The following is a 25,140-nucleotide window of genomic DNA, read 5'->3' as shown; positions in this document are numbered from 1 at the left end:
TTCATCATTAAGCTTGATCTCAGTAGCTGCCTTTGCATTGTTTGCTCTCTCTCTCTCTCTCTCTCTCTCCTCACCCAAGGATATTCCATTGATTTTTAGAGAGAGTAGAAGAGAGAGGAAAAGACATATCGATATTGGCGACCGATGGTTGGAACTCATCTTTCAGGTGGTTCTCCAGTATCACCTCTTCCCTTCATCATTAAGCTTGATCTCAGTAGCTGCCTTTGCATTGTTTGCTCTCTCTCTCTCTCTCTCTCTCTCCTCACCCAAGGATATTCCATTGATTTTTAGAGAGAGTAGAAGAGAGAGGGAAAGACAGAGAGAAATATCGATATGAGAGAAACATCGATTGGTTGCCTCCTGCATGTGCCTGACCAGGGCCGGGCCGGGGAGGAGCCTGCAACTGAGGTACATGCCCTTGACCGGAATCAAACCTGGGACCCTTTATTCCGCAAGTCAACGCTCTGTCCACTGAGCCAAACCTGCTAGGGCTGTTTGGCTTTTCTCTTTCCACTTCTTGAATAATCCACACTCATCACTGCCTCAGGATGTTTGCACTTGCCTAGAATTTGTCCTTGACCTCTGCCTGGGGTACTTCTCATCATTCAAGCCACAAGTGTCACCTCTCAGAGGGGCCCGGCTCGCTAGCCTCCCCTCCTCCCTGCTTCGTTTCTTCCCAGTCTCTGAGATTCTGGTCGGACACACTCTCATCTGCTAGCCTGTCGCCCCCGGGGAGCAGGCACTGTCTACCTTCCTCACAGCTCATCCTGGGCTCTCAGAGCCCAGCACACGGCGGGTCTTCAATGCACATTTGTTCCGTGAGTGATGTCTTGCGCTGACTCGGGGATTTCACATGCAGACCCTGTGTGCCATGAGGTCGTAACTGTGACGCAAGTGTCTTACCTTGACCACCACGTCCCTGTGTCTCTTTCCAGTGAAGTGTCCCGAAGGAAGCTACTCCCAGGACGAGCAGTGTGTTCCCTGTCCCGCTGGATTCTACCAGGAACAGGCCGGGAGCTTGACCTGCACCCCGTGTCCTGTGGGCAGAACCACCATTTCCGCCGGCGCGTTCAGTCGGACTCACTGTGAGTTCTAAAGGGTCTCGCTTTGACACAGAAGCCTGCGGGGCGGTGGGGACACAGCGGGTGTCTCGGCCTTGGCGCTGTGGCCATTTGAGGCTGATACTTCTTCGTGCTGGGGGCTGTCCCATGTGTGGCAGCAGGTTTATGTCGCAGCTCACTGGCCCTTACCCATTAGATGACAGCAGCACACCCCCCGCCCCACCAAATTGTGACAACCAGACACGTCACCAGACATTGCCAGGAGCATCTTATGGGGACAAAACTGCCCACCCTTGACAACCCTTGGGTATGCAATGCAATAATCAAAGAGGCCACCATCTTTGAATAGTCGCACCCCATCACGACCTAGGCCAGGCATCTTGCCTGTGCTGTCTCATTTAATCCTCCCAGTTCCCCTTCTAGGTCAACATTATAAGCCTAATTTTTACCGATCGGAAGGTTAAGACTCAGAGAAGTCCTTTAGCCAAAGTCTGGCCTTTGATCTCGGTACTGATTCAGAAACTTCTGATGTTCCTGTCGGCCTTATCAGATTGGCAGGCGGAAGATGCTTTCCACCTGCAGGCATTGCCACTGTGTGGTCGTGCCCTTTCCCTTGTACGTAGGTCAGGACACTGTGTACCCATGGCCTTCCCGTAGGTCACGTGATTTCATGTGGCCCACTTAACAGTCACGTGGGCGTCGCTGGGTTTCCCCTGGCGAGGACTCATAGCCTGAAATTGTGTGAACGAGAGGCAAACCATTATTGCTTAAAATCTGAATAGTGTGCCTGGCCAGCGTGGCTCAGCAGTGGAGCATCAACCTATGACCCAGGAGGTCAGGGTTCGATTCCTGGTCAGGGCACATGCCTGGGTTGTGGGCTCTATCCCCAGTGTGGGGTGTACAGGAGGCAGCCGATCCATGATTCTCCCTCATCATTGATGTTTCTTTCTTTCTCTCTCGCCAGAAGTGCTAGTTGCCTTATTTCCTCCTTTTCTCTCTGAAATAATCAAAATAAAAAATCTAGTGATACATTTTGAAAGTAATTAACCGAAAGAGATCAAGTCACCTCCTCTGATCAAGGCATTTTCCTTGAGCAGAAGAGCAGTGGGAGTTCCAGGAGGCAGGAGGGATTCCTCGGCCGGGGCGCTGACATTCCACGTTGATGCATTCGCTGTGGTTGAGGGCGACCTCCCGTGCTGACACACCGCTGGAGGGACGCTCTCTTACAAGGGGGTCAGCGTCATGTACTGGCCCTTGTTAATGAGGGGGTGCTACTAAAATAGCAGGGGTAGGAGGGAGGGATGTGGGGAGAGAGAGAGAGAGAGAGAGAGAGAAACATGGACATGAGAGAGACACCTCAATTGGTTGCCTCCTGCACACACACAGACCAGGGGTGGGGATCCAACCTGGAACCCAGGTACGTGCCCTTGACCGAGAATCGAACCTGAGACCCCTGGGTGTGCCGGCTGATGCTCTGACCCCTGAGGAACATTGGCCAGGGTAGGCATATACCTATTTTTAAATTAGAAATCACAATGTCACAGTGCGGGAGACGCTGGGATGCAACAGGGAGCAAAACCAGGTCAGGTCCCTGCCCTCTTGGAGCTTCTACCAAGTGGGAGGCAGACAGTGGTCAACCACTCATTCACATGGACCAATGGGAGCAACCATTCATTCACATGGACCAATGGGAGCAACCATTCATTCACATGGACCAATGGGAGGAATGACCGTGCTCCATGCTGTGAGGATGGGCTTTGATAGGAGGGATGTCAGGGCTAGGAGGCTGCCCCTGGGCGGGGGGTAAGGATTGACTTGAAAGCTGATGAGCTGTGAGGAGTGGACTCACTGAAGACTGGGGAGAGCTGAGCACCAGAAGAAGAACCCGCAGAGCAAGGCCTGGGTTTGAGCAAATGGTACGACTGAAGGTGGTGCGTGCACGCCCGGCGATGAATGCAGCGATCGAGGAAGCTCAGGGCCCCTGTGCAGAACCAGAGGGGTGGGGCCAGGCCTCAGGGGTCTAGTGGCCCAGCAGAGAGCCTGGACATCATGTTTGGGTCAGGGCGGAGTCACTGAGGAGTTATGAGCTAGGCAAGCATGTCAAACTCGCGGCTGGCCGGGCGGCCGCATGCCTCGTTTATTTAAACAAGGTATGCGGCCCGTCGGCCGGAAGTTTGACATGCTTGAGCTAGAGGGTGTGTGGCTCAGATGTGTGACTTGGCTGTCTGATCAATGATTGGGAGCCTGGGATCTGGGGGGAGGGGACCCCAGAGGCACGCCATCGACCGTTCAGCGTTGTGTCCATCTCTCGGTTGCAGGCGTCACCGACTGTCAGAGGAACGAGGCCGGCCTGCAGTGTGACCAGGACGGCCGGTACCGCGCCAGCCAGAGGGCCAGGGACAGTGGGAAGGCCTTCTGTGTGGACGACGAGGGGCAGAGGCTGCTGTGGTCCGAAACGGAGGCCCCGCTCACGGACTCCCAGTGTCTGAGTATGTGCAGCCCTTAAACAGCGTGTTGCTGGGGAGGGGGAGCTCTCCAGGGCTTTCTAGAAGGGAGAGACATGCATTTGTCTCCAACTGTTTACCGACGGAATTTTTAATCGATGTCAAAGCTGAAAGAACAGTAGTGAGATGAACAAATGCCCTGCACTTAGATCCAACCTTCTTTTGTTCTCTTTTATCTTTAATCATTGGAAAGTAAGTTTTAGACACCAGGAAACCTCACCCCTACATGCCTGTGACTGCATGAGAAATGAATTGTAAGCATTCATCTGCGGAGGTTTCCTTTGTTTTTTTGTGGGCAGCTCGCCTCCAAAAAGCTGGTCAGCATTTCTCCCTCCATGGGATGCTATGGAGAAGACTTGAGGGCCAGGCCTGGTTCCATAATTTCCTTGCTGGGTGACCCAGGGCAAGTTGCTCAATGTCTCTGATCCTCAGTCCCCAGAGTGGCCTCCTGCCTGCCTCCTGAGACACTTTGAAGGTCACGCCATCCTTTAAAGATGCAAACATTCCTCGAGCAGTCCCCTGGGCCAGGCACAGGTCCTCCATGAGATAAACTGTTGAAACTGGCCTTCAACAGTTTTCTCATCTGTAAAATGGGTGTGGTAAGGCTACTGTGTGGGCAAGTTGGGTGAGTTAGCGATGGTAAGGCTACCATGTGGGTGAGTTGGGTGTGTTAGTAATGCCGTGCCTAACACAGGTAATCAATCTCTCAGGATGATGAGCAGGCTCCGTGCTAGTTGCCTTATTTCCTCATCTGTTACCCAGGGAGCAGGTGAGACAGCCTGCAAGGTCCCTTCATCCTGCCCCCCTCTGTCTTCACCCTGAGCCCCACCTTTCTGGGGGGCCCTTCTGCTGCTTGAGGCCATGGCTTCTCTTTGCACACCTGGGCGAAAGCCTTGGCCACCAGTCACGTAGGTTTCTGTGCAAGGAGAGGGAGGACATCCGTGCGCTCACTGTGTGCCAGCTCCCGTGCAGGTATGACCTAGGCCAGTGGTCGGCAAACTGCGGCTCAGCAAATTGCGGCTCGCGAGCCACATGCGGCTCTTTGGCCCCTTCAGTGTGAGACCAACCGACACCCCCCACTTCTTCTAACGCCACTTCTTCAAACTAGACTCGCCCAGGCCAAAAACCGACTTCTGCGCATGGGCCACGAAGTTTCAATCGCACTATACGTGCACGCCCACACGTGGTATTTTGTGGAAGAGCCACACTGAAGGGGCCAAAGAGCCGCATGTGGCTCGTGAGCCGCGGTTTGCTGACCACAGACCTAGGCCATCACGTGGAAACTTCCTGGGGGTTGGGCAAAGGGTTGACATGGTGCCCCCAGTCATTTAGTTGAAGAAAGTGAGGCAAAGAGTATTTCAGTGATGTCTCTTCAGCACATTGAACTGGTGTGTGTCTCACTCTCAAACCCATTCTTTCCGTTACACAGTCTGCTTCTACCTGATTGCTCTGCCTCCATATTAAACACTCCCACATATGCACACGCACACACACAGCACATGCAGGCACGCACGCTTGCACACATAGCCAGCCAGCTCTCCAGCAAAGTTGCTGCAGCTGATAGCAAAAAACACCTGGGAAAACTCAAGCACGAAAATCTCATTTTCTAAGGCTCAGAACAATCATTCCTTCTCCAGCAACACCCCCTCCTCCCCCCAGTCCCAGGAGCTGTGCGCAGTGGCCCTGAGGCTACATGGCGAATCCAAGGAAAGTCATTGTTTTCCATGAGCCTGGGAGGCTTAAGTGATCAGGGGGGCGGGTCCTTGCCGTCCTGCACACTCGGGCCCTGGGGTTCCTGGCCACAGGGCCCTGGCCACTCGGGGACCCTCACCTCAGGGCTTGCATCTGACCCGCAGCCCTCTTTGCCTCCCTGTCCGCAGATCGCAACATGCACTTTGTAAAATGCCTCTTGTTTGTTCTGCCCTGTGTTCCTCGGGGGCAGAAAGGGCAGCTTGGTAAGTGGCCTGGCAGCCGCGATCAAGAGCAGCTTAGCTTCGCCAAGTTCAATGCCGCCTCCCGGCTTAGGATGAGCCTCCAGGCTGATCCCCTGGTCGCGTCCTGGTTCAGCAGGCAGAGCTCGGAGCTTAGGTGTCCCCTCCGATCTGCAGGGGGTTTCCGTGTTCAGGAGCTGCCCCGCTGGGATATCCGCATGCCTTCCCCACTTTCCCCTTCACTTGCCTTCAGGGGAGCTTTCTCTTTGGAAGGGAAACCGCAGTCTCATTTGTGAGGCTCTTGTCCTCTTGAAGAAGCAAAAGGCATGGAGTCTAGTGGTATCACTTCCCAAGCAGGTGCTCGCCGCTCTCCGCCCGCCCCACGTCCACCGCCTGCACTGCAGGCCTGGTTTTCTTGGGAAACTGTTGTAGAGTGAGGCTCGCTCCTGGCGAGTCACCGCATGATTTTTCACTTGGTGAGGACTGAGCTCTGAGGCTCGTAGCCTTCTCCTCCTTCGTCGGGTCCCTGGAGCGCAGACCCGAGCCCAGGTGTGTGGCGGCAGCTAGAAACGCAGGTGTGATGCGCCTTTAAACAAACACGGTCGAGAAGGCCCGAGCCACGTGCCACGCTTTCAGATTGACATGAGCCCATGGGCACATGTGCCCATCGTCTTTCAAAAACCACCTGCCTCTCTCCGGGAAGAAGTGAAGTTGTGTTACGGAAAGAAAATGTCCAGCCCAGGAATTATAAGATTAGCCTCAAAGGGAAAGGCAGGGAATACCGCTGAGAGACACTCTGTCAATGAGAAAAAACTGAGTTGTAAGGACGAACATCAACTACATTCTCTAACTTTCCTTCTTGCTTCCTGGCAATGCGGTGGGAAATGAGACCTAAGTTGGAGCTGTCAGTGTTACGGGGGAGGCAGCGTGCTGGGGCCACCTCAGAGGGCACCCTCTCCTTGGGGCCTGCGCGTGGCCCCGGGCCGGGGAGGAAGGTGACCGCTGACCCAGCGCTCTTTTGGCTTCTACCCTTCAGAGTCCGATTTCATACATTTCGAATTTCCTTTCAGTGATGCAGAAATTTGAGAAGGTTCCGGAATCGAAGGTGGTCTTCGACACCGAGGTTGCCTCGGGAGTCAGGTCCCAAGTTCCTGGCTCTGAGTTCCCCCTGGCGCAGTGCCTGGCAGGTGAGGGGTGGGCACATGGGCACCTGGAGAATGGTGTGCAAACCTGCTCTGCCGATCTCGCAAGACAAACCAAACAGAACCGCTAAAACGAGCGTGAAAACATACACTAAGCCCAAACACTTTGGAGTCCGTTGATCCCCCCAAGGTGCATTTAGCTCATCATTTCCCTGAAGAGTGCATAGGGCATCTACTATGTGCCAAGCACAGTGGGACGCCAAAGGTTAGGGGGCAGGAATGAAGGGCACTAGCTCCTTATAGAACTATGTGTCCAGGTTGGGTGACACATTCGTCTATTTTATTTTATTTATTTTGAAAATATAATTTTATTGATTTCAGAGAGGAAGGGAGAGGGCCAGAGAGATAGAAACATTGATGAGAGAGGAACATCATTGATTGGCTGCCTCCCACATACCCCACACTGGGCATTAAGCCCATAACCCGGGCACGTGCCCTGCCCGGGAATCGAACCGTGACCTCCTGGTTCATAGATTGACACTCAACCACTGAGCCACGCTGGCTTTGCCACATTTGTCTATTTTAACAGCGAGGCCAGAGAGGGGTAATAACAGCTACCATTTATTTATTGGGCATGGGTCTGTATAAGGATTATTTCATAATCCTGCCAGCATCCGTGAACAGTCATTGTTGTCCGATGCTGCAGGTGCGTGTGAGTGTGAGTGTGAGTGTGTGAGTGTGTGTGTGTGTGTGTGTGTGTGTGTGTTTGGGTGTGCTGGGGGCAGGGTGTCCGTCTGCCTTCAGCAGTACCTGGGAGGGACATGCGCTGACACCCGTGGTGCTTGCAGGCTGTGCCGTGGATCCGGCCTGCAGCTTCCTCACAGTGTCCACGGTGGGGTCAGACGTCTCCTGTGACTTCTATGTTTGGACAAGTGACAGCATCGCCTGCACAGCTTCTGGTCAGGTGAGTCCCGGCCGCCACGTGGCCTCTCAGCCTCTTGTCCGTCCGTCGTCAGTCACACCTGGTGGAATCCATACTGGGCTGGTTAGGTGATGGGATGACAGTGTCCACGGCCGATCCCTTGTTCCTCCGTCTCTTCAGAGTGATGAGACGTTGGGAAATGGAGGCGGCATAGACCTGCTTCTGATGGAGCTGCCACAAAGGGCGTTCCTCTGAGCAGCATCGTGTCCTGACCCAAGAGGCAGAAGAGAATGTCGGTGCCAAGCCCCCTCCTGTTCCCCACCAGCCTACTCACTGGGCAGACTGGGCAAGGCATGCCCCTGGCCCTTGTCCAGAGCCCTCTGTCCCTCGGAGTCCTGGACCCTGCCATTCCTTTCCATTGGGAAAGTAAAGCGTGACTGTGGCTTACAAAGAGGAAAGCTAAATCTTAGCTAGACCCCGTGAAACGGCTGTTTCTGTAGGCGAGAGCTGGTGGAGTGTTGGCAATGCCGTTGTTACCATGGGCGAGGGCAGAGGGGTGTGCAGGGAAGCCCCTCTCTGTCTCCTAACCACTCCTGCCTCCTCACACAGGCAGACCGCATTCCCCTCTCCAGCTCCTGTGGACCTGGCCAAAAAGTTTCTGTGTTTATAAGCATCTTTGTTTGTTTACATCCTAACATTTTATAATACATATTTTTCTCCCCTGTACTTTAATAATTAACCTTGATCCTTTTTTAAATTTTTAAAAATTTTATTGGTTTTTTACAGAGAGGAAGGGAGAGAGATAGAGAGTTAGAAACATCAATGAGAGAGAAACATCGATCAGCGGCCTCCTGCACACCCCCCACTGGGGATGTGCCCACAACCAAGGTACATGCCCTTGACCAGAATTGAACCTGGGACCCTTCAGTCCATAGGCTGACCTCTATCCACAGAGCCAAACCGGTTAGGGCTAACCTTGTTCTTTTTTAAATAAATCTATTTTTATTGATTTCTGAGAGGAAGAAATAGGGGGAAAGAGGGAGAGAGAGTAGAAACATCAATGATGAGAGAGAATCATTGATCGGCTGCCTCCTGCACACCTCCCACTGGGGACTGGAATCAAACTGTGACCTCCTGGTTCATAGGTCGATGCTGAACCATTGAGCCTCCCTGGCCAGGCAACCTTGTTCCTTTAATGGCACACACCAGCCCATCCTGTGGATGTCCACGCTTTACCTTGCATTGGTTGAGGACATTGGTTAGCAGTTCTGCCACGTCACCTGCAGTGGGCCATCGCCTGCCCTGTGTCCCTGCCTCTTGCTCCCATGGGAGTGTGCGTCCATGAGTGACAGCTGGAGGCACATGGAGGGGCCCCCCCTGAGTGTTAGCTCTTTACAGCTCCCCAGTCTCAACAGAACCACCTGTCTCTCCCCTGGGACTCCCCTGGAATGACATGTGTCTGTAGCTGGTACTGGGGGTGCAGCTGACTGCTCACCTGTCTGTGTGCGTCAATAGACTGGGAGGATAGAACGAAGAACATGGAAATGTAGCCCGGTGGGTGCCTCGCTGTGGTTAGGCTCTGATACCTGTCTGTGGACTGGCTGTCACGGGACGATAATACAGCCTCTTTCATCTCCAGGGTCAAGGCGGGGTGGGGAACGAGAAGGCCACTGGCTTTGGAAGTCTCAGGTGCCAGGTGAAGGTGCCGCCCAGGGACCAGGGTTCCGTGGCTGTGTATCTGAAGAAGGGTGAGTGTGGCCGGACGGGTGGCCCCAGACTGCTTTCCAGCAGGCGCGTTTGGGGGGGCCAGACTGCCCCCACACTCCGTTCAGGAGCCCCACTTCCCTCCCTCGCTCCTTTGCTTCTCGGGCAGACGTGTCATAGCTGAGCATCTCAGACAGGCACCTGCTGAGGACTTGCCATGCCATTTCCTTTCTCACCCTCACCTGAGGGCATTTTCTCCATTGATTTTTAGAGAGAGTGGAAGGGAGAGGAAGAGACAGAGAGAAACACCAATGTGAGAGAGACACATTGATTGGTTGCCTCCCACATGCCCCTGACCAGGGCCGGGAGCCTGCAACCGAGCTATGTGCCCTTGACCGGAATCGAACCCAGGACCCTTCAGTCTACAGACGGACACTCTACCCACTAAGCCAAACAGGCTCGGGAGACATGTCGTTTTCATTCCCACCCTCATGTCTGGTCCTCAGCAAAGGCCTGTGGGGCCTGGGAGGGTCATTCCCCAGGCGAGAAACTGAAGCACAGAGCAGACGCAAAGGCTGTGGGCAGAACCCACGGAGTCCAGACTGTGTGCCCCACCCAGCCCCCGAGGCTGCCTGTGATGTGGAGGCGCCTGGGCTGCGGGCTCCTGCAGCTGCCTGTCCTGGGCCTTCCCACCCACGGAGCTTCACTCACCCCCCCATCACTCCCCCCCCACTCTCGTCCCTTTCATCTCTGCCCTCCTGGGATGTCATCCTCCCACTGGCTGGGGACCAGAAGACAGCTACGGCGACCTGAGCAAGGACGGGTGGGATGAAGAGTGGCAGGCGTGCTATACTCATAGGTCCGTAACGCAGGGCAGGTGGCCTGGCTCCCAGCTTCAGACCTGGGCTGCAGACAGCTTGCACTGCAGCATGTGGGGACGGGGCCATGCCCGGGCCCAGAGCCTCGTCTGACCTCGGTCCTCAGCAGGGACAGCGTCGGTGTCTCCTGTCTCCAGTCCTTCTCCCACCGCTGCCTCCGTCCTGCTCGATGAGGCTCCCTGGGGGCCTGGCGCCCCGAGAGCTCGGGCTTCTCTGATCCACCGCCAGGGTTACCGGACTTTCTGTCCAGTGTTTATCCCAATTATATTCACTGTTCATCTTAAAAATAGCAAAGCAGGGAGGTTATTTGCTAAAAAGAAAATAAACAAATACAACAAGTAGCCCCTCCCAAAAAGTCAATTTAAAACTATTCCGTGGCCTTGTATACAGTTTTTAAAAATCCAGTTCTATTTCTTGTTAAGTGTTGGCTATATTTTTTCTCTTCCTCCTCTCCTGAAAGTTTAGACTTTGGGGGAAATTGCAAGGGAAATTGTGGCGTTTCCTTGCTGCCAAACCAATCAAGGGCAGACTCCTTTTTTTTTGTCTTGTTTGACTTTTTAAGACATTTTTATTTTTAAGCAGCAAATGCAGACAGCCAGCCCTGCCGGGTGGCGGGGTAGTGGGAGGGGGCGGGGCGGGTAACCGGGGCCTGGCTGCAGAGCCCTGCTCTGGTCAGGAAGGGCCTTGTACCTCCACCTTCTGTAAAAGGGGAAGGGACTGTCCCAGCCAAGGGAGAGCACGCATTTTGGAGCGTCTCTGCAGTCTGTGGCACCGACGAGGCAGACAAGCACACCCACTCGCACGCCTGAGCGTGTGTGACCTGGAAGATGGGACAACCTGACGGTGGTTCGGTGGTTCGGAACCACCCTCTGTCTACACCCACCTTACGTCTGCAGCCTTGAGCCTGGAGGAGAGGCTGTGGGGTTTTTCAGAATCAGAAGACGGTGCTCAAAGGTTCCCTTGAGACTGTATGGCCCAAGCCCCCCATTCACGGTTGAGGTCAAGAAAGAGGAAGCATCCAGTGGAACCTGGGACCTCAGGGCATGATCTCCCCATCTCTTAAAGGCCACCCACACCTGCTCCATTGTCTGGGATGGGACCATCGCGGGGTCCCCTCTGCACTGGAGCATCCCAGGAGGACTCACTGAGCACCCACAGCAGGATACCCACTTGGCAGGCACTGTGGGTGCAGCTGTAAACAACACAGACGGAATGGCTGATGGATAAAGAGATTGATCCAGATGCCTTAGCTGGTTTGGCTCAGTGGATAGAGCGTTGGCCTGGGGACTGAAGGGTCCCAGGTTCCATTTTGGTCAAGGGCACATGCCCTGGTTGCGGACTCGATCCCCAGTGTGGGGCACGCAAGAGGCAGCTGATGAATGATTCTCCCTCATAATTGATGTTTCTATCTTTCCCTCTTCCTTTCTCTCTGAAATCAATAATAAAAATATATTTTAAGAAATAATAGCAGGCCTAGCCAACTTGGCTCAGTGGATAGAGCATCAGCCCGTAGACCGAAGGGTCCTGGGGTCCATTTTGGTCAACAGCATGTACCTCAGTTGCAGGCTCTATCTCCATCCCTGGTTGGGGCACATGTGGGAGACAACCAATCGATGTGTCTCTCTCACATTGATGTTTCTCTCTCTCTGTCTCTCCCACTCCCTTCCATTCTCTAAGAATCAATGGAAAAATATCCTCAGGTGAGGATTAACAATAACAACAAACAAACAAAAAACAATAGCAAACGTCAGCTCTCCACACGCTGCCATTAGACCCGAAAGGTGTCATGGTGTTTGTCCTGGTCTGTGGACTCCACGGCGCACCTCCCTGCACAGGCACATACGACCTTTCATGGCACAGAGAGGATCGCATCACGGACCACATGCTGCCACTATCGGCCAGTGAACCCTGGTCAACTCTGCGTTGTTTTAAACATTTAAAAAAAAAAATGTTCCGCCTTTTCTCCAGGCCAAGAATTCAGCACGAGAAGTCGGAAAAGCTTTGAACGAACCGGTTTCCAAAACGCGCTCTCGGGGATGTACAGCCCCTCTGTGTTCGCGGGCCCGGGGGCCAGTCTGACGGAGGCGCACCTCTTCTGCCTCCGCGCGTGTGACCGGGACGCGTGCTGCGATGGCTTCATCCTCACGCAGGTCCAAGGAGGTAATACCGACGACCACCGTGGTCTCCAGAGGACGGGAGTGTGTGGGGTCAACAGTCTCCACAGGGAGGGATGGTATTCACCCTAAACGGCTGCTTCTGCATCCATCCCGTCTCCAGGAAGAGCCGAGAACCTGGTAGTCGTATTGAATTCCTCGCCAACCGCCCTTCCCTCCTTTGTCACTCCCACTTCTTGCTCCTGCTTTCTTACTGTATTTGGCAAGGAGACTAATTCCATCCTCACCTCTGCTGTCCATCATCGGACTGTATTCGTTTTGTTTTGTTTTTGCCAGTTGTGCCAATCTCCTCATTGCTCTCTCACCCCAACCCCTGTGCTCCCTCAAAATCAGTCTGTACAGCTCTCAGCCCTACTCAGGCTTTCTCCTCCTGAAATGTGAGCTCGTCTCTTGTTTTTGCATCCAAGCTCGCATGTGCATGTCTTTGGTGGATTAAAACGTTGACACGATGAGATAGCCTTATATCCTCGACCCCTGGGAGGGGACTGGGAATGCTGAGTTTAGCTCCCAGCGACCAGTAGTGGCTCAAAGGAGAATGTTTGCTGAAGTGGCAGGGCAGGAATCTGGCTCGGAGTAAGTGCAACCCTAAAGTTCCTTTAGGTGCAATGCTCTGTGGTTATATGATGTGCATTCATGTTAGTATTTAGATAAGCAAAAGATAAATAGATAAATGATAGATGATAGATAGATGATAGATTGATACATAGATTGATAGATACATAGACAAATAGATGATAGATGATAACAGACACAAGATAAATAGGTAGATGCACACATGTGCACATGACCACACACATGTATATAGCATGTCTTTATGGGCACATATTTAGAGACACTGCATTCCAAGCTGGGAAGCCCCCTGCCTTCTCTGGCCTGCGTGTCTTTTCTGAGGACACCACTCCCCAGACTCGGTTGCTCACCAGACCGTGTGATTTCCAGCTGGAAAGGCTGACTTCACTTTCCAGAGGAGCCCATGTGGAGGAGTGATTTGTTCCAGGAGCAGGGAGCCCACAAACCCTTTTCCATGTGCTCTGGCCGGCGGCCTGCGTGCTGCTCCCGCCCAGTGTCACCTGGGATCTGTGACTTGTGGGGAAGCTATGCTCTCTTGGAGACAGACACGAAACCCAGGCCGATGGCTTCCCAGTCTCGTCCAGCGGCCAGATGTGGGGCTGTGACTGTAAAGCGTTGGCTGGACCTGCCGATGGCCAGGAACAGAGCCCGATCCGTCCTTGCCCCGCAGTCTGCAAAGTCACTTAACTTGTGGGTGGATCCCCTCCAGCCCAGCGACACTGCAGCCTCCTCCCACCTCCAACCCTCAATGGCTTCATTTCCACTGATCGTTACTAATGAAAATTCACGATGCTTCCAGACCTGCATTTCAGCAAGGCTACTTGGGGGTGGGGTTCAGAGGGACTCCAAGGCCCCAGGTTCACGTGAGTGCAATGGAAACTGGCAATATGCTCAGCAAGGTGACCTCTGACCTCTGGCCCCACCTCTCAGACACTCGGAGTTCTCACTGATACTCTACCAGAGGTGGGGAACCTTTTTCCTGCCAAAGGCCACTTGGATATTTATAACATCATTCACGGGCCATACAAAATTATCAACTTAAAAATTAGCCTGCTATATTGGGCCAAATATTTAAAAATATATTTTTTTATTGATTTCAGAGAAGAAAGAAGAGGGAGAGAGAGATAGGAACATCAGTGATGAGAGCGAGTGTCATTGATTGGCTGCCTCCTGCACGCTCCACACTGCGGATGGAGCCTGCAATCCGGGCCTGTGCCCTGACCAGGAATCGAACCGCAACCTCCTGGTTCACAGGTCGATGCTCAACCACTGAGCGCCAGCCAGGTTGGACCAAACATTTAATTAACTCACCCTAATGCCTCGGCAGGTCCAGACCAAATGATATCTCGGGCCTCATATGGCCCACGGGCCGGACGTTCCCCAACCCTGGGAGTCTGGCACCTAGAGAAGCAAGCGGCACGGGGTCTCTCCTGAGGCCTGAGAGCAGAAGGAAAGACGCACCTGCCCCCTCTTGATTCCTTGTCTGTTGTTTGACTGGTGAGAGGGACAGTGAGGCAGGCAGACGTCCTCCAAGCTCTCAGCAGGCTCTTCCTGCCCAGCCCTTGGGAATGTGCCAATAAAGACAATGGCATGGCCATCAGGGAAGAATAACCCAATTTAATACCAGGCTCCTGAGTGCCAGCTCCCTGTCCGCCTGCGGAATTGTCCCCTGGCCTCTCCTGAGGCCTCTCGGGCACAGAGGCCAGGCCAGTCTCTAAAGGGGCCCCTTCCCATCACACCAACCGCTCTCCTCTCCTGACCCCACAGGTCCCATCGTCTGTGGCCTGCTGAGCTCCCCCGACGTCCTGCTCTGCCATGTCCAAGACTGGAGGGACCCCTCCACAGCCATGGTGAATGCTACATGTCCCGGGGAGACAGCCGGCCAGGGCAGCCGCCCGGGGACACTGCTCCTGGGCGGCCAGGAGTTCCAGGGTAAGTTGCCTCCTGCCCACGTTCCTTCAGGACTAGAGTCCTCCCCAGAAAGGTTTGCTGCTGCTCTCGTAGGAGCCCCTCCAGACCCGGAGGAATTCGTGCTTCTGCTAAGGAACTGTACCCGAAATGCTGCATAGACACACGCAGGGCCTGGCGGCCGCTTTCCACAGAAACAGTGATGCAGCTCTTTAGGCTGCTGGTTGGCGGAGCGAGGCAGGCTCAGCGGGAGGCTCTGTGGTTCTCAGCCGGGCTCACTTGGCATCCAGGGTCCATGGCAGTTGGCTGGTCTGGTTGTGGTTGGGGGGGCCTGGCCTTGCTTGGCGGCTCCCTCGTCCCTCTCCTGTAGACGGCAGGAAAGGGAGGACCAGGAAACACAAGAGGTTGAGGCTTGGGTCTGACAGTCACCTCTGAGAGCACATGGCTGATGGGAGTCCAGGCGTGGGAAGACCCACATGGCCTCTCATGGCCGGAACCTCAGAGTCTGGGCAAAAGGGGTGACTGCGGAGGGGTGAAGCCCTGCAGGAAAAAATGCCATCTGTCCCCATTCTACAGCTGAAGAAACTGAGGCGCACAGATGTGAGGGCTTCCCAAGGCCTCGGGGCTTGTAGACAGAGGGCTGGGATCTGAATTAGCCCTTAAAGGCCGTATGGAGTGTTTGACACACGGTAATGATATTAGGGGATATGAGAACCCTTCTAAAACCCTGCCATTGTTTTCTGGGATGTTTTAAGAGCTGGATTGTGTCTTAATAATTTTTGGTTTTACACCATCGAGCGTACAACCCAGCCCAGCATATCCGTGGGGTGCGCCTTTCCCAAAGCCTGGAGGAAAGATCCCCGAGTTGGGCGGAATTCCACGATGCTTAGTTTCTTCTGGGGGCGAATAAAACCCAGCAACTCATTTATGTGACGGATCCTCAGCATATGGTATCGATTATTCCGTGAGGCAGCCCAGGATGGAAAGGAGCATTTGAAGAGAGACGTGGGATACATTCATGGGCAGTAAATCCACAGTGAATTGCTTAACATGGAGCATGTGCTTGGTATGAGCCCAGAAGCGAAGAATGTGCCCTTGTCTGGCCTCCTGGGGGGGACTGGTTACCCAAGGGCTTTTGGAGTCTGGGCTTTTGGAGTTGGTGTATGTGCATATTTGGGGTGCAGTCAGAACTTTAAGAAGATGTCCTTTGACGGGGATCTCAGGCAGCCTGAGGCATAGTCATGATGTTCCAAACTGGAGGTTGGAGCTACCAGCATAGGCTACTTCAAGATTTAAAGGGCTGCCCATCTGGTGAGGCTCAGTGGTTGAGTGTTGACCCATGAACCAGGAGGTCAAGGTTCAATTCCTGGTTGAGGCACATGCCTGGGTTTGCAGGGCTTAAACCCTGGTGAGAGGCCTGTAGGGCATAGTCGATGGATGATTCTCTCTCATCATTGATGTTTCTCTCTCTCCCTCTCCCGTCCTCTCTCTAAAATCAATGAAAAATATTTAAAAGAAAAGACTTAAAGGGCTGCGGGGAGAAGGGGACAATGAGGGGGGTTGGGTGTGAGTTGCAGAGATGGGCTGGGAGGTGTGTGAACAGCCATGAGGAGGGAGTTGTGGGGCCTGTGCACCCACCATTTCTGTTTAAGCTTTGTGCCTGGGTTGACCTGGGCCTCAGGTAGGAACCCTCACAGGGTCTGCATCTCCTCAGTTTCCAGGGGGCATGTCTGGATGTTTTCAACTATCAGGTGTTGGCGGCCTTGATCTTCCTATTTCCAAGAAAGATGGCTTAGAAAGCTCTGGGACGGCATACGTCTCATTTCTGACGAAGGCCTGGAGTGTAAAGGAATGAAAAACAGGCCGATGCAAAGTCCCCTACTGCCCACAGCGACTGGAAGCTCGATGGGAAAGACAGGCCTTGGCAGCAGCGCTCCAGATTCGCTGGGGATTTCAAAGGCTTCCTGTGGTTGAGCGATGGCGAGCCTCGGGCAGATGGCTGGTGTTCCCCGCACAGGGTCTGCTTTGCATCAGCCACTGTCATTATCTCGGGCGCTGGAAGCTCGGTGGAGAGACTTACAATCGTCCCCGATCACTGTCACCAGATGCCCCCGGAGCAGATGTCGGATGGGTGCCTACAAACAGGACGCCCCCGTTGGCTCTTTACAATGTTGTTGATTGTGTGCCACCGTGTGCTTAGCACTAAGTGGACTCAGGACAAGGCTGATCTGGGAAGGTCAAGAAATACAAGAGAGACCTGGGGAAGTGCTGCAGGGAGGAGAAGGCAGCCGGGGAAAGGTGCACGCTGACCCCTGGGGAATCTGGCCTGGAGTCCTGCCCAGCCCGGGACTGTGGATTCCATAGCCACACAGATGCGGCACGTGACCTCCACAGAGGGCAATTAAGACCACGCAGCCCCCATCAACCCTCAGGAGCCAGGCTCCATGCCAACCCCCAAAGCCCTAAACATATCCGGGAGCCTGCAGCCCCGACTACGGAGCCAGTGCTGATGACTCAGAGTCGGCAGGCCTGTCTGTGGGACAGGGACGTCCTAACCCAGACGTCGTGGAAAGAATGCAAGGATGTCTGGACAGGCAAAGCCGTCCACTTGAAATATTGCTCAGCAGGGGGCATGGGATGATGGTTGCGTGGGTCCTAGGTGCCCTCTCACGATCAGTGACATCAAACCAGGGACGTGTGGGGCATGGAGGGTAGGTCTTCATTCAGGAAACGAATTTGGTGGCGGATGGACTTGGGCCCTGCGTTTACTCAGTGGCTCCGAGTGTCATTGACGGCCTCGTTGTCCTCATTCGTCCCTCCTCGCCGGCATCTGTGTACTGAACACCAGTTCTCCACAGGGATGGTGGCGGTGGGGGATATAAGAAGGAGTCAGACCCAGCTCCCAACCTCAGGCAGCTCTAGTGCATTCAAGGAGCCGGACAGTCACGGTCAAGTGTGAGCTTAAAGAGAGGGGAGCTTGGTTAGTGCTGTGCAAATCCAGACGGTGCTGCAGACTGGAATGCTTAAGCAATGAGTAGCCCGGCCAGCGTGACTCAGTGGTTGAGCATCGACCCATGAACCAGGAGGTCACCAGTTTGATTCCCAGTCAGGGTTCAGGCCTGGGGTGTGGGCTCGATGGGGGGGGGGGGCAGGGTGTGCCCTGAACAGGAGACCAGGTATCTGACAGCTCTGATTTGGGGATCCAAAGGCTGGAAGAGACTCCAAGAAGCTTTTAGGGTTGCACCTGTGTGGCAGGAGAGGCCAGTGTGGGGAAAGTGAGGCAGTGTGGTTCAGTGGTCCCCCATGAGAGCAAGCCCACTCCAGCTCATAGAAATAACCATCTTCCTTTGCAGGCCCGAACCCCCAGGAAGGGACTCAGGGCCCCCTGACCAGTTTCCAGCAGGTCTATCTCTGGAAAGGTAAGCTCTGAGCTGGGGGGTGGGCAGGACACTGGTGACGGGAACCTGCCGGGCCTGGCCCTCACTCCTGGGGCACACTGCTCTCCAGGGGGAGACGGCAGAGATGTTCTTTCCAAGCTTGTGCTCTGTGTGGACTAGCAGGGCCTCAACTCTCATCAGATAAGACACCAAAGTCTGAAAAAAAAAAAGTGTGGAACCCAAGAAAGGAGAGAGGAAGGAAGGACTGGCTCCCGTGAGACCAAGTGCGCTGTCCACGGGCGCCCTTGTTCCTGGGATGGGAGCTCTGACGGCAAGGCCAACTACGGGGAGGGGGCGAGGTTTCTCCCGGGGGACTTGGCCACGGGTGCCTCGCTCCCTGAGGGCAGGGGGAAGGGATAAGGCTCCCGGGGGTGGTGCATGGACTCCCGCCACGGTGGATGCACAGAGCAGGGCGCAGGGAATGAGGAGGCTCACATACCTGCATGTTCGGCATCGCCTTCCTGTGTGTCTGGCCTCCTTTGAGTTTCCTGAACGTTGGCCAAGTGCCTACTCAGAGCAGGGACTGTGAGGGCACGTGGGATCCATCTGAGGACTATGGGATGGGAGAGATGGACGGGGCACAGCCTTGACCTGTGAGGCCGTCCAGTCTCAGGAGGGAGCAGGCAAGAAGTGGACCGTTGCCTGTCATGGCTGCAGGAGCTGGTGAGAGGCACGAAGAGAAGATCCCGGCCCCTGTATCCCTTCCCTCCTCTCCCCACGATCCCTCCTTCCCGACCTTAGTCCCTGAGAGAGAGAGAGAGAGAGAGAGAGAGAGAGCTGGCGACCTCTTCCTGTGCTTGTGAAATGGTGTGAAAGAGGCAGAATGTGGGCCTGGAGTGGCTGGGGATGAATTCTGCTTCCATTACTTACCGCCCGTGTGACCTTGACCACATCAATTATCCCCTCTAGCCCAGACGCCCCCGTAGGTAATGCAGCAATAGAAATAGTACTTGCCCCGTAGAGTGGTGTGGGCATTGGCAAGACAATACATGTAAAGGGCTCAGAACCATGCCCAGCTCATGATAAATGCTGATTCATGTAGGCGGTGGTGGTGGTGGTGGTGATGGATGGGGAAAGAGCAGGAGAAGGAAGGAGGAGGAAGAGGAAGAGGGGGGGAGGAAGAGGAAAGAAAGTACCTATCATCATCATCATCATCATCATCATCATCATCTTCATTTTAAAATGGTATGATGAGGTCATACACTCCCTCTCTCATTTAGTCTTACCTATAAGGTTAAATATATAGGCGGGGGGGGGGGGGCGGGGGGGAGCGGGCATTTTTGTTCATTTTTCCAGATAAGAAAAACAAGACTTAGAGCAGTTGAGTGAAATGTCCACAGGAGTCCTGGGGTGGGACCCAGACACTGGTCCAAAGTTCAGTGCCTCCCAGTTCTCAGAAAGTTCTGATAAAGGAGGAATTAGCTGGTAGAAAATGAAGAGATGGCGTCTCCCTGGGCTATTTCCCACACTAACCAGGAGCGCCCCTAACTGCCCAGCACCCCATCCTCCCCGCGCTCACTCTGCTGTCACGGGTGACCTGGTCCCAGCTTGGACATTTAATTTCTTGACTCTCCGTTGATGCACTTGCCACCCACACGGGATAAGTTATTTCATCGCTCGGAGTCTCCGTTTCCTCAAGTGAAATGGAAATCTTACTCCTTCCCTTCACAGGGATTGTAAAGGTCAATATTTATGAACATGTTTCATCAACCTGGAAGGGTTTATAAATGTTACTAATTTCAACAGCAAGGACAGTCATAGTTCTGCTACTGAGCGGTTGGCTGACATTCCACAGAAGGCCAAAGAGTGCAGACCTGCTCCCCGGAATTACCCCAGGTCATGTGTTGGGCACCGGGCTGCAGACCATGATGACCTCTTACGTGGCTGCCTTGTTGGCCTCCTCCCGCCTGCAACATTAGAACAACGATTCTTTTTCTCCTCCTAGATTCTGACATGGGGTCTCGGTCCGAGTCCATGGGCTGTAGAAGGGACATGGGACCAATGTCAGCACCTCCACCAGAAGCAGGTACCAACCCCAAACCCTTTCGATCAACGTGGGTGTCTGGCTGTGGAGACAAGATGGGGATGGGAAGGGGAAGCGATGAGTGGACCATTCACGTGGCTCCGTTCTGCACCCGGGACTCCCTCTGAGCTTCTAGCCCAGCTGAGACGGGAGAACCAGCAGAGCTTTGTCTATTACTCGGAATCCCTCCCAGGGAGCAGGGGGAGCAGCTCCCCTCCTGGTGGGTGTGGAAAGGGGTCCTTCTTCTTGGAGTCACGTGATGGCTCTGTGGCTCGTAGGCGTGGCCCTGGCTCGGAGTATGATGGTGGATTTTACAGAACCTTCTCAAGTGCCACAAAATCATTCACACTGACGTTGCCACGAGCCCTGTGTCCACAGGGCTCACTCAGGCTGAGCGCATATACTGGGCCACATGGGCCACACACAGACTAGGAGTCCCACGTGCCAGCCACCGCATGGCAGTGTGACCAGGGCTGCGGTGGGGACAGGGGAAGTGGGAGTGCAGAGGAGGGAGGGCACTAGGTGGCCTGCAGGAGTCAGGACCTCCGAGCAGCCTGGCAGGGTCTGCCAGACAGTTCCGGGCCACCTGGGAGACCATGTTCCAGGTCAGGGAGCAGCTTGTGCAGAGGCCTGGAGGACAGCGCGAGGGTGAAGGAACTTGGGGCATGCCTTCCGGTGCTTTCGGGCCCCCTGTCTTGCTTTCTTTCCTTCCTCCCAGTCTGTGCTCCTACCTGTGCTAGGCCCGGTGCAGTGGGGGAGGGCATGCAAACCGGCCTTGAGACACTAACATGAGATGCAGCACCTCACAGGGCTAGGGTCCCAGAGTGGAGGATGGCCAGGTGGCCCTGGGAGTCTGCCAGCACTAGACTTCCGGCCTTGGCAGACCCCCATAAGCCTTTTATCCCCCTTGAGAGATTGTTGCTGGTAAGGAAGCCCCAAGGCAAAGTGGGGGTGTCTGTGGGATGCAGTGCCCTTAGGTCAGAGCCGCGGGCTAAGGGACATTGTAAATGTGCCCTGGCTCATCTCCATCACCTGCTTCATGCAAAGTCAGACCCCCATGAGGTGCAGATATGCCCCCCACTCCTGGGTCTGGATATAGGGTCCCTCAGCCCTGGAGAACCTGTTTATAGAGCCACCGGCATCAGAGCAGGAGGGGACAGTGTGGGTCCCTGAAGCAAGGGCAGGAGCAGGTAGGGGAGGAAGCAGGGTCTACATGCAGGCGGGTGCAGCCGTGGCCGGGGGCAGCCAGCAGCATGGTGGTGAGCGAGGACCAGTGTCTGCATGCTTCCCTGGGTGAGTTCAGGCACCCGGAGGTGCAGCTCAAGATGCAGGTAGAGCCTGGACAAGAAGAAAGCTTGGGCTTCCGTTCTCAGGAAGTGGGGTGCCCAGGAGGAGCCTTCAGCCGGGGATCGCAAGGTCTGAAGACACAAGGAGAGACGGGGGGGGATGGATAAGCTGGAACTCCCAGGTTTGGGCTGAGCGAAGCTGACAGCTGGCTTCACATGACGGCCGCCTGTGGGAGAAAGGGGACTTCCCCGGGGCTTCGGAAGACAGCAGGGGCGTCAGCGCCTCAAAGTTACGGAGTCAGCTTGGACGCCATGGCTGCCTAAGGATGGGGCGGGCTGCTGTGGTCGGCACAAATGGGGGACCCCGGCTGCAGGGGCAGCGGCCAGAAATAGCCGGGGAAAGTCCCGCCTTGGGGGAAAGTTGAACCAGAAGGCTCCCAAGGTTTCTTCCAACCAAGATTCTAAGATTTTTGCAGCCGCATAATTTTAGGGCTTTCTGGGACCTTCTGATGGCAGCGGCCAGAAATAGCCGGGGAAAGTCCCGCCTTGCAGGAAAGTTGAACCAGAAGACTCCCAAGGTTTCTTCCAACCAAGATTCTAAGATTTTGTAACCGCATAATTTTAGGGCTTTCTGGGACCTTCTGAACCTTTCTCGCCTGACCAGACTCCCAGTCCTATGGACCTCAGAGCTGCTCTGGCCTCACATACCCTGAAAATGTGCGTGTGTGTGTGTGTGTGTGTGTGTGTGTGTGTGTGTGAGAGAGAGAGAGAGAGAGAGAGAGAGAGAGAGAGAGAGAAAGAGAGAGAGAGGAGATAAGGGAAAAGAAGTTGACTTCTTCCTTCTCTTCCAGATATGACGTCACAGCTCTTCTCCCCTGTGGACCTTACCCAGGTCGTCGTCAGTGGGAACCGGTCCCTGCCCAGCCGGCAGCACTGGCTGTTCAAACACCTGTTCTCACCTCAGCAGGCAAACCTGTGGTGCCTTTCCCGTAAGTATCCTTAGACCCCATCCTCCCGCCTTCTGACCCCGTGGCCAGGCGTCACAGGTTAACAACCGGAGAAACAGAGGCCAAACTCACTGACAAACTCCCAGGTCACTGCAACGTTAGCACCGTGGTCGATGCGAAGAAAGGACATAACTCCCATCTTCAAGATGCTCACACTGTAGTTAATTTCTACTCAGCTCCCCAAACCCATTATCCATCCATCCATCCATCCATCCACCCATCCATCTATCCATTCTTCCTTCCTTCCATCCATTCATCCATCCACCCATCCATCTTTCCATCCTTCCTTCCTTCCTTCCTTCCATCCATCCTTTCATCTATCCATCACCCACAGGCATAACCTATGTTCTGGGCCTTGTATTTGACCTTGGGGATGAGAAGAACACACACAAATATGCCCGTCAGAGAGCTCACGTAGACCAGGGGCAAAGTGTAACATGGGAACAGCAGCGGGAGATCATCCACGGAGCTCATAAGGTTTGACCGTCCAGTGGGCTCTGGACTGAAGGTCCTGGCGGTCTCCGAGCTGGTCTGTGCAGATCCGGTGGAGTTTTACTCTCCCTCCTCCTGGACTGCGCACCCCTCACCCTATTAGACTCTGCCTCTATTTGGAGCCACATGGACCCCCTGTTTTGTGCACGACCCTCTCCCCAGCTGTCAGAACCCGGTGTTTTTCTTGGGCCTTCCCGACTGGACAGCCCTGACTGTCCTGGGCATGTGCCTGCCTGGAAAGACCCCTCGGAGGCCTGTCTTCTCAGAAGATCCTGCCGAGGTCACGGTCCCTGAGGCCTCCCAAGCACTGAGCCCGCTGCTCCCTTGTTGCAGGCTGTGCCCAGGAGCCCTCGTTCTGTCAGCTGGCCGAGATAAGAGACAGCGCACCCTCGTACTTCACCTGCACCCTCTACCCAGAGGCCCGGGTGTGTGAGGATGTCCTGGAGCCGCGTCCCACGGGCTGCAGGCTGATCCTGCCCCGCAGGCCGAGCGCCCTGTTCCGGAGGAAAGGTGAGCGCTCTGTGGGATGGGCGGAGACGGCGTTTCCAGTGGGCGGAAGTACTTATCCAAAGTGCTCCTTACCGAGAGGTGACGCCATTCACAAAGACACCCAGTCGGCTGTAGAGAACAATTCTGCCTGGAATGCCGGCCCTCGGAGAAGCTACTGCTGTTACACGGAGCAGTTAGATCCCACCAGGCTGCATGTTACAAAAAGCCACCCACAGTGGCTCTGGCAAGATAGAAGTTGATTTTTCTTTCTAGGGCACTAATGACACTATTTTAAAAAATATTTTTTTACATTTAAAAAAATTAATTTCAGAGAGAGAAAGGGAGAAGGAGAGATAGAAACATCAATGGAGAGAATAATTGATCGGCTGCCTCTTGCATACTCCCCACTGGGGATCAAGCCTGCAACCTGGGCATGTGCCCTGACCAGGAATCGACCGTGACCTCCTGGTTCATAGGTCAACACTCAACCACTGAGGCACGCCCACTGGGTGACACTATTTTTTTGGGGAAATTTTTTTTACTCAACATAGTCTCCGTTTCTCCAAAGACGTTGTTATCTTCTATTGACTGTTCTTTCATCTTTGCTGGAGGCCTTTCTCAGATAGCTGATGGCCTTGGTTTTCCACTCAATGTAAGAGAAGGGCCCCGAAGTTGATCAGGAAGTTCTCAGTGAGCGGGGGAGCTCGTTGACCAGAGATTTGCCTGGAGGGTGATCTGGTGGGGCCACCCTTTGGGGTCCCTCATGTCATGATTTTTAGGTCCTGCCCATAGAGGAACCTTAGCGTACCTGGCCTGGGGCATGAAGCCTGGTGCTGTTGGTTTGGATCCCACGTAAGGTTGGGAGGAAGTCTCAGTATTCACCACGTGCATTGACTGGAAAGATTCCTCCGGTCTCCGGTTCTGCGCCCACCATCACTCTCCCTGGGGCACCCAAGACCCTCCCTCCTTTGTCCTCTTTAGAAAATGAGGCTTCCACCGTCCTGTGTTGGGAAGAGGGCAGAGAGCAGAGGCGGGCAGGAGCAGGAGATTAATTGCTTCCCGAAGAGATTCCGTGCCCATCCTGCTTTCGCCCACCCCGTCCACCGGTGCCGCCCTCAAACCCTTTGGGATTCCGGCAGGTGGACGGAGTGGCTTCTTGCTTCTTCCCTCAGAAAAGTCCTACATGCTTTGAGGTCTACTCACTTGGTGTTGTGCTCTGCCTGTGTGTGTGCCAGCTTCCAGGATGGCGTCGCTATGTCCCCTGTCCCGGCGCCGTGGTCTTTGTGAGAGTGTTATTGCCGTCGGGGTGGGAGTCGAACCCTTTTCTACTGGAAGCAGCCAGCCTGCTCTGTGCACCTTCATCCTCATACTTTTGCGGACCCGGCAGATCTCTCCCTACCTGATATCATTGTCTCCTTTCCCGCGCAGTTGTTCTGAAAGAGACAGTGACGAACTTTTATACCCGCCTGCCATTCCAAACGCTGACCGGGATTTCCATTAGAAGCAAAGTGCCCATGTCCGGCAAGTCCATCTCCAACGGGTAAGCTACGTCACCCCAACCCATCCCGCTGGGATAGTTATTCTAAGGCACCTGTATCTGCATCCGAAAGAA

The 25,140-nt window shown here is 54.5% G+C and overlaps 1 protein-coding gene across 1 annotated transcript in view; it reads left to right on the top strand.

The window, feature by feature from the left end:
- The window catches only part of TG (thyroglobulin), a 168,698-nt gene that overhangs the window by 33,058 nt on the left and 110,500 nt on the right, over positions 1–25,140 (top strand). The window contains exons 21-32 of the mRNA XM_014544980.1: positions 936–1,085; positions 3,380–3,550; positions 6,567–6,683; positions 7,487–7,602; positions 9,200–9,308; positions 12,111–12,302; positions 14,654–14,818; positions 18,148–18,213; positions 20,177–20,257; positions 22,392–22,529; positions 23,373–23,549; positions 24,957–25,068. Of these exons, the coding sequence (XP_014400466.1) occupies positions 936–1,085; positions 3,380–3,550; positions 6,567–6,683; positions 7,487–7,602; positions 9,200–9,308; positions 12,111–12,302; positions 14,654–14,818; positions 18,148–18,213; positions 20,177–20,257; positions 22,392–22,529; positions 23,373–23,549; positions 24,957–25,068 (1,594 nt within the window). The remainder of the gene's footprint in view (positions 1–935; positions 1,086–3,379; positions 3,551–6,566; positions 6,684–7,486; positions 7,603–9,199; positions 9,309–12,110; positions 12,303–14,653; positions 14,819–18,147; positions 18,214–20,176; positions 20,258–22,391; positions 22,530–23,372; positions 23,550–24,956; positions 25,069–25,140) is intronic.

Source organism: Myotis brandtii, unplaced genomic scaffold, assembly GCF_000412655.1.
Source record: "Myotis brandtii unplaced genomic scaffold, ASM41265v1 scaffold390, whole genome shotgun sequence".
In the NCBI taxonomy this organism is placed as follows: domain Eukaryota; kingdom Metazoa; phylum Chordata; class Mammalia; order Chiroptera; family Vespertilionidae; genus Myotis; species Myotis brandtii.
The sequence above is the reverse complement of the archived record's forward strand: the minus strand, read 5'-3'. Positions and strand labels throughout refer to the sequence as shown.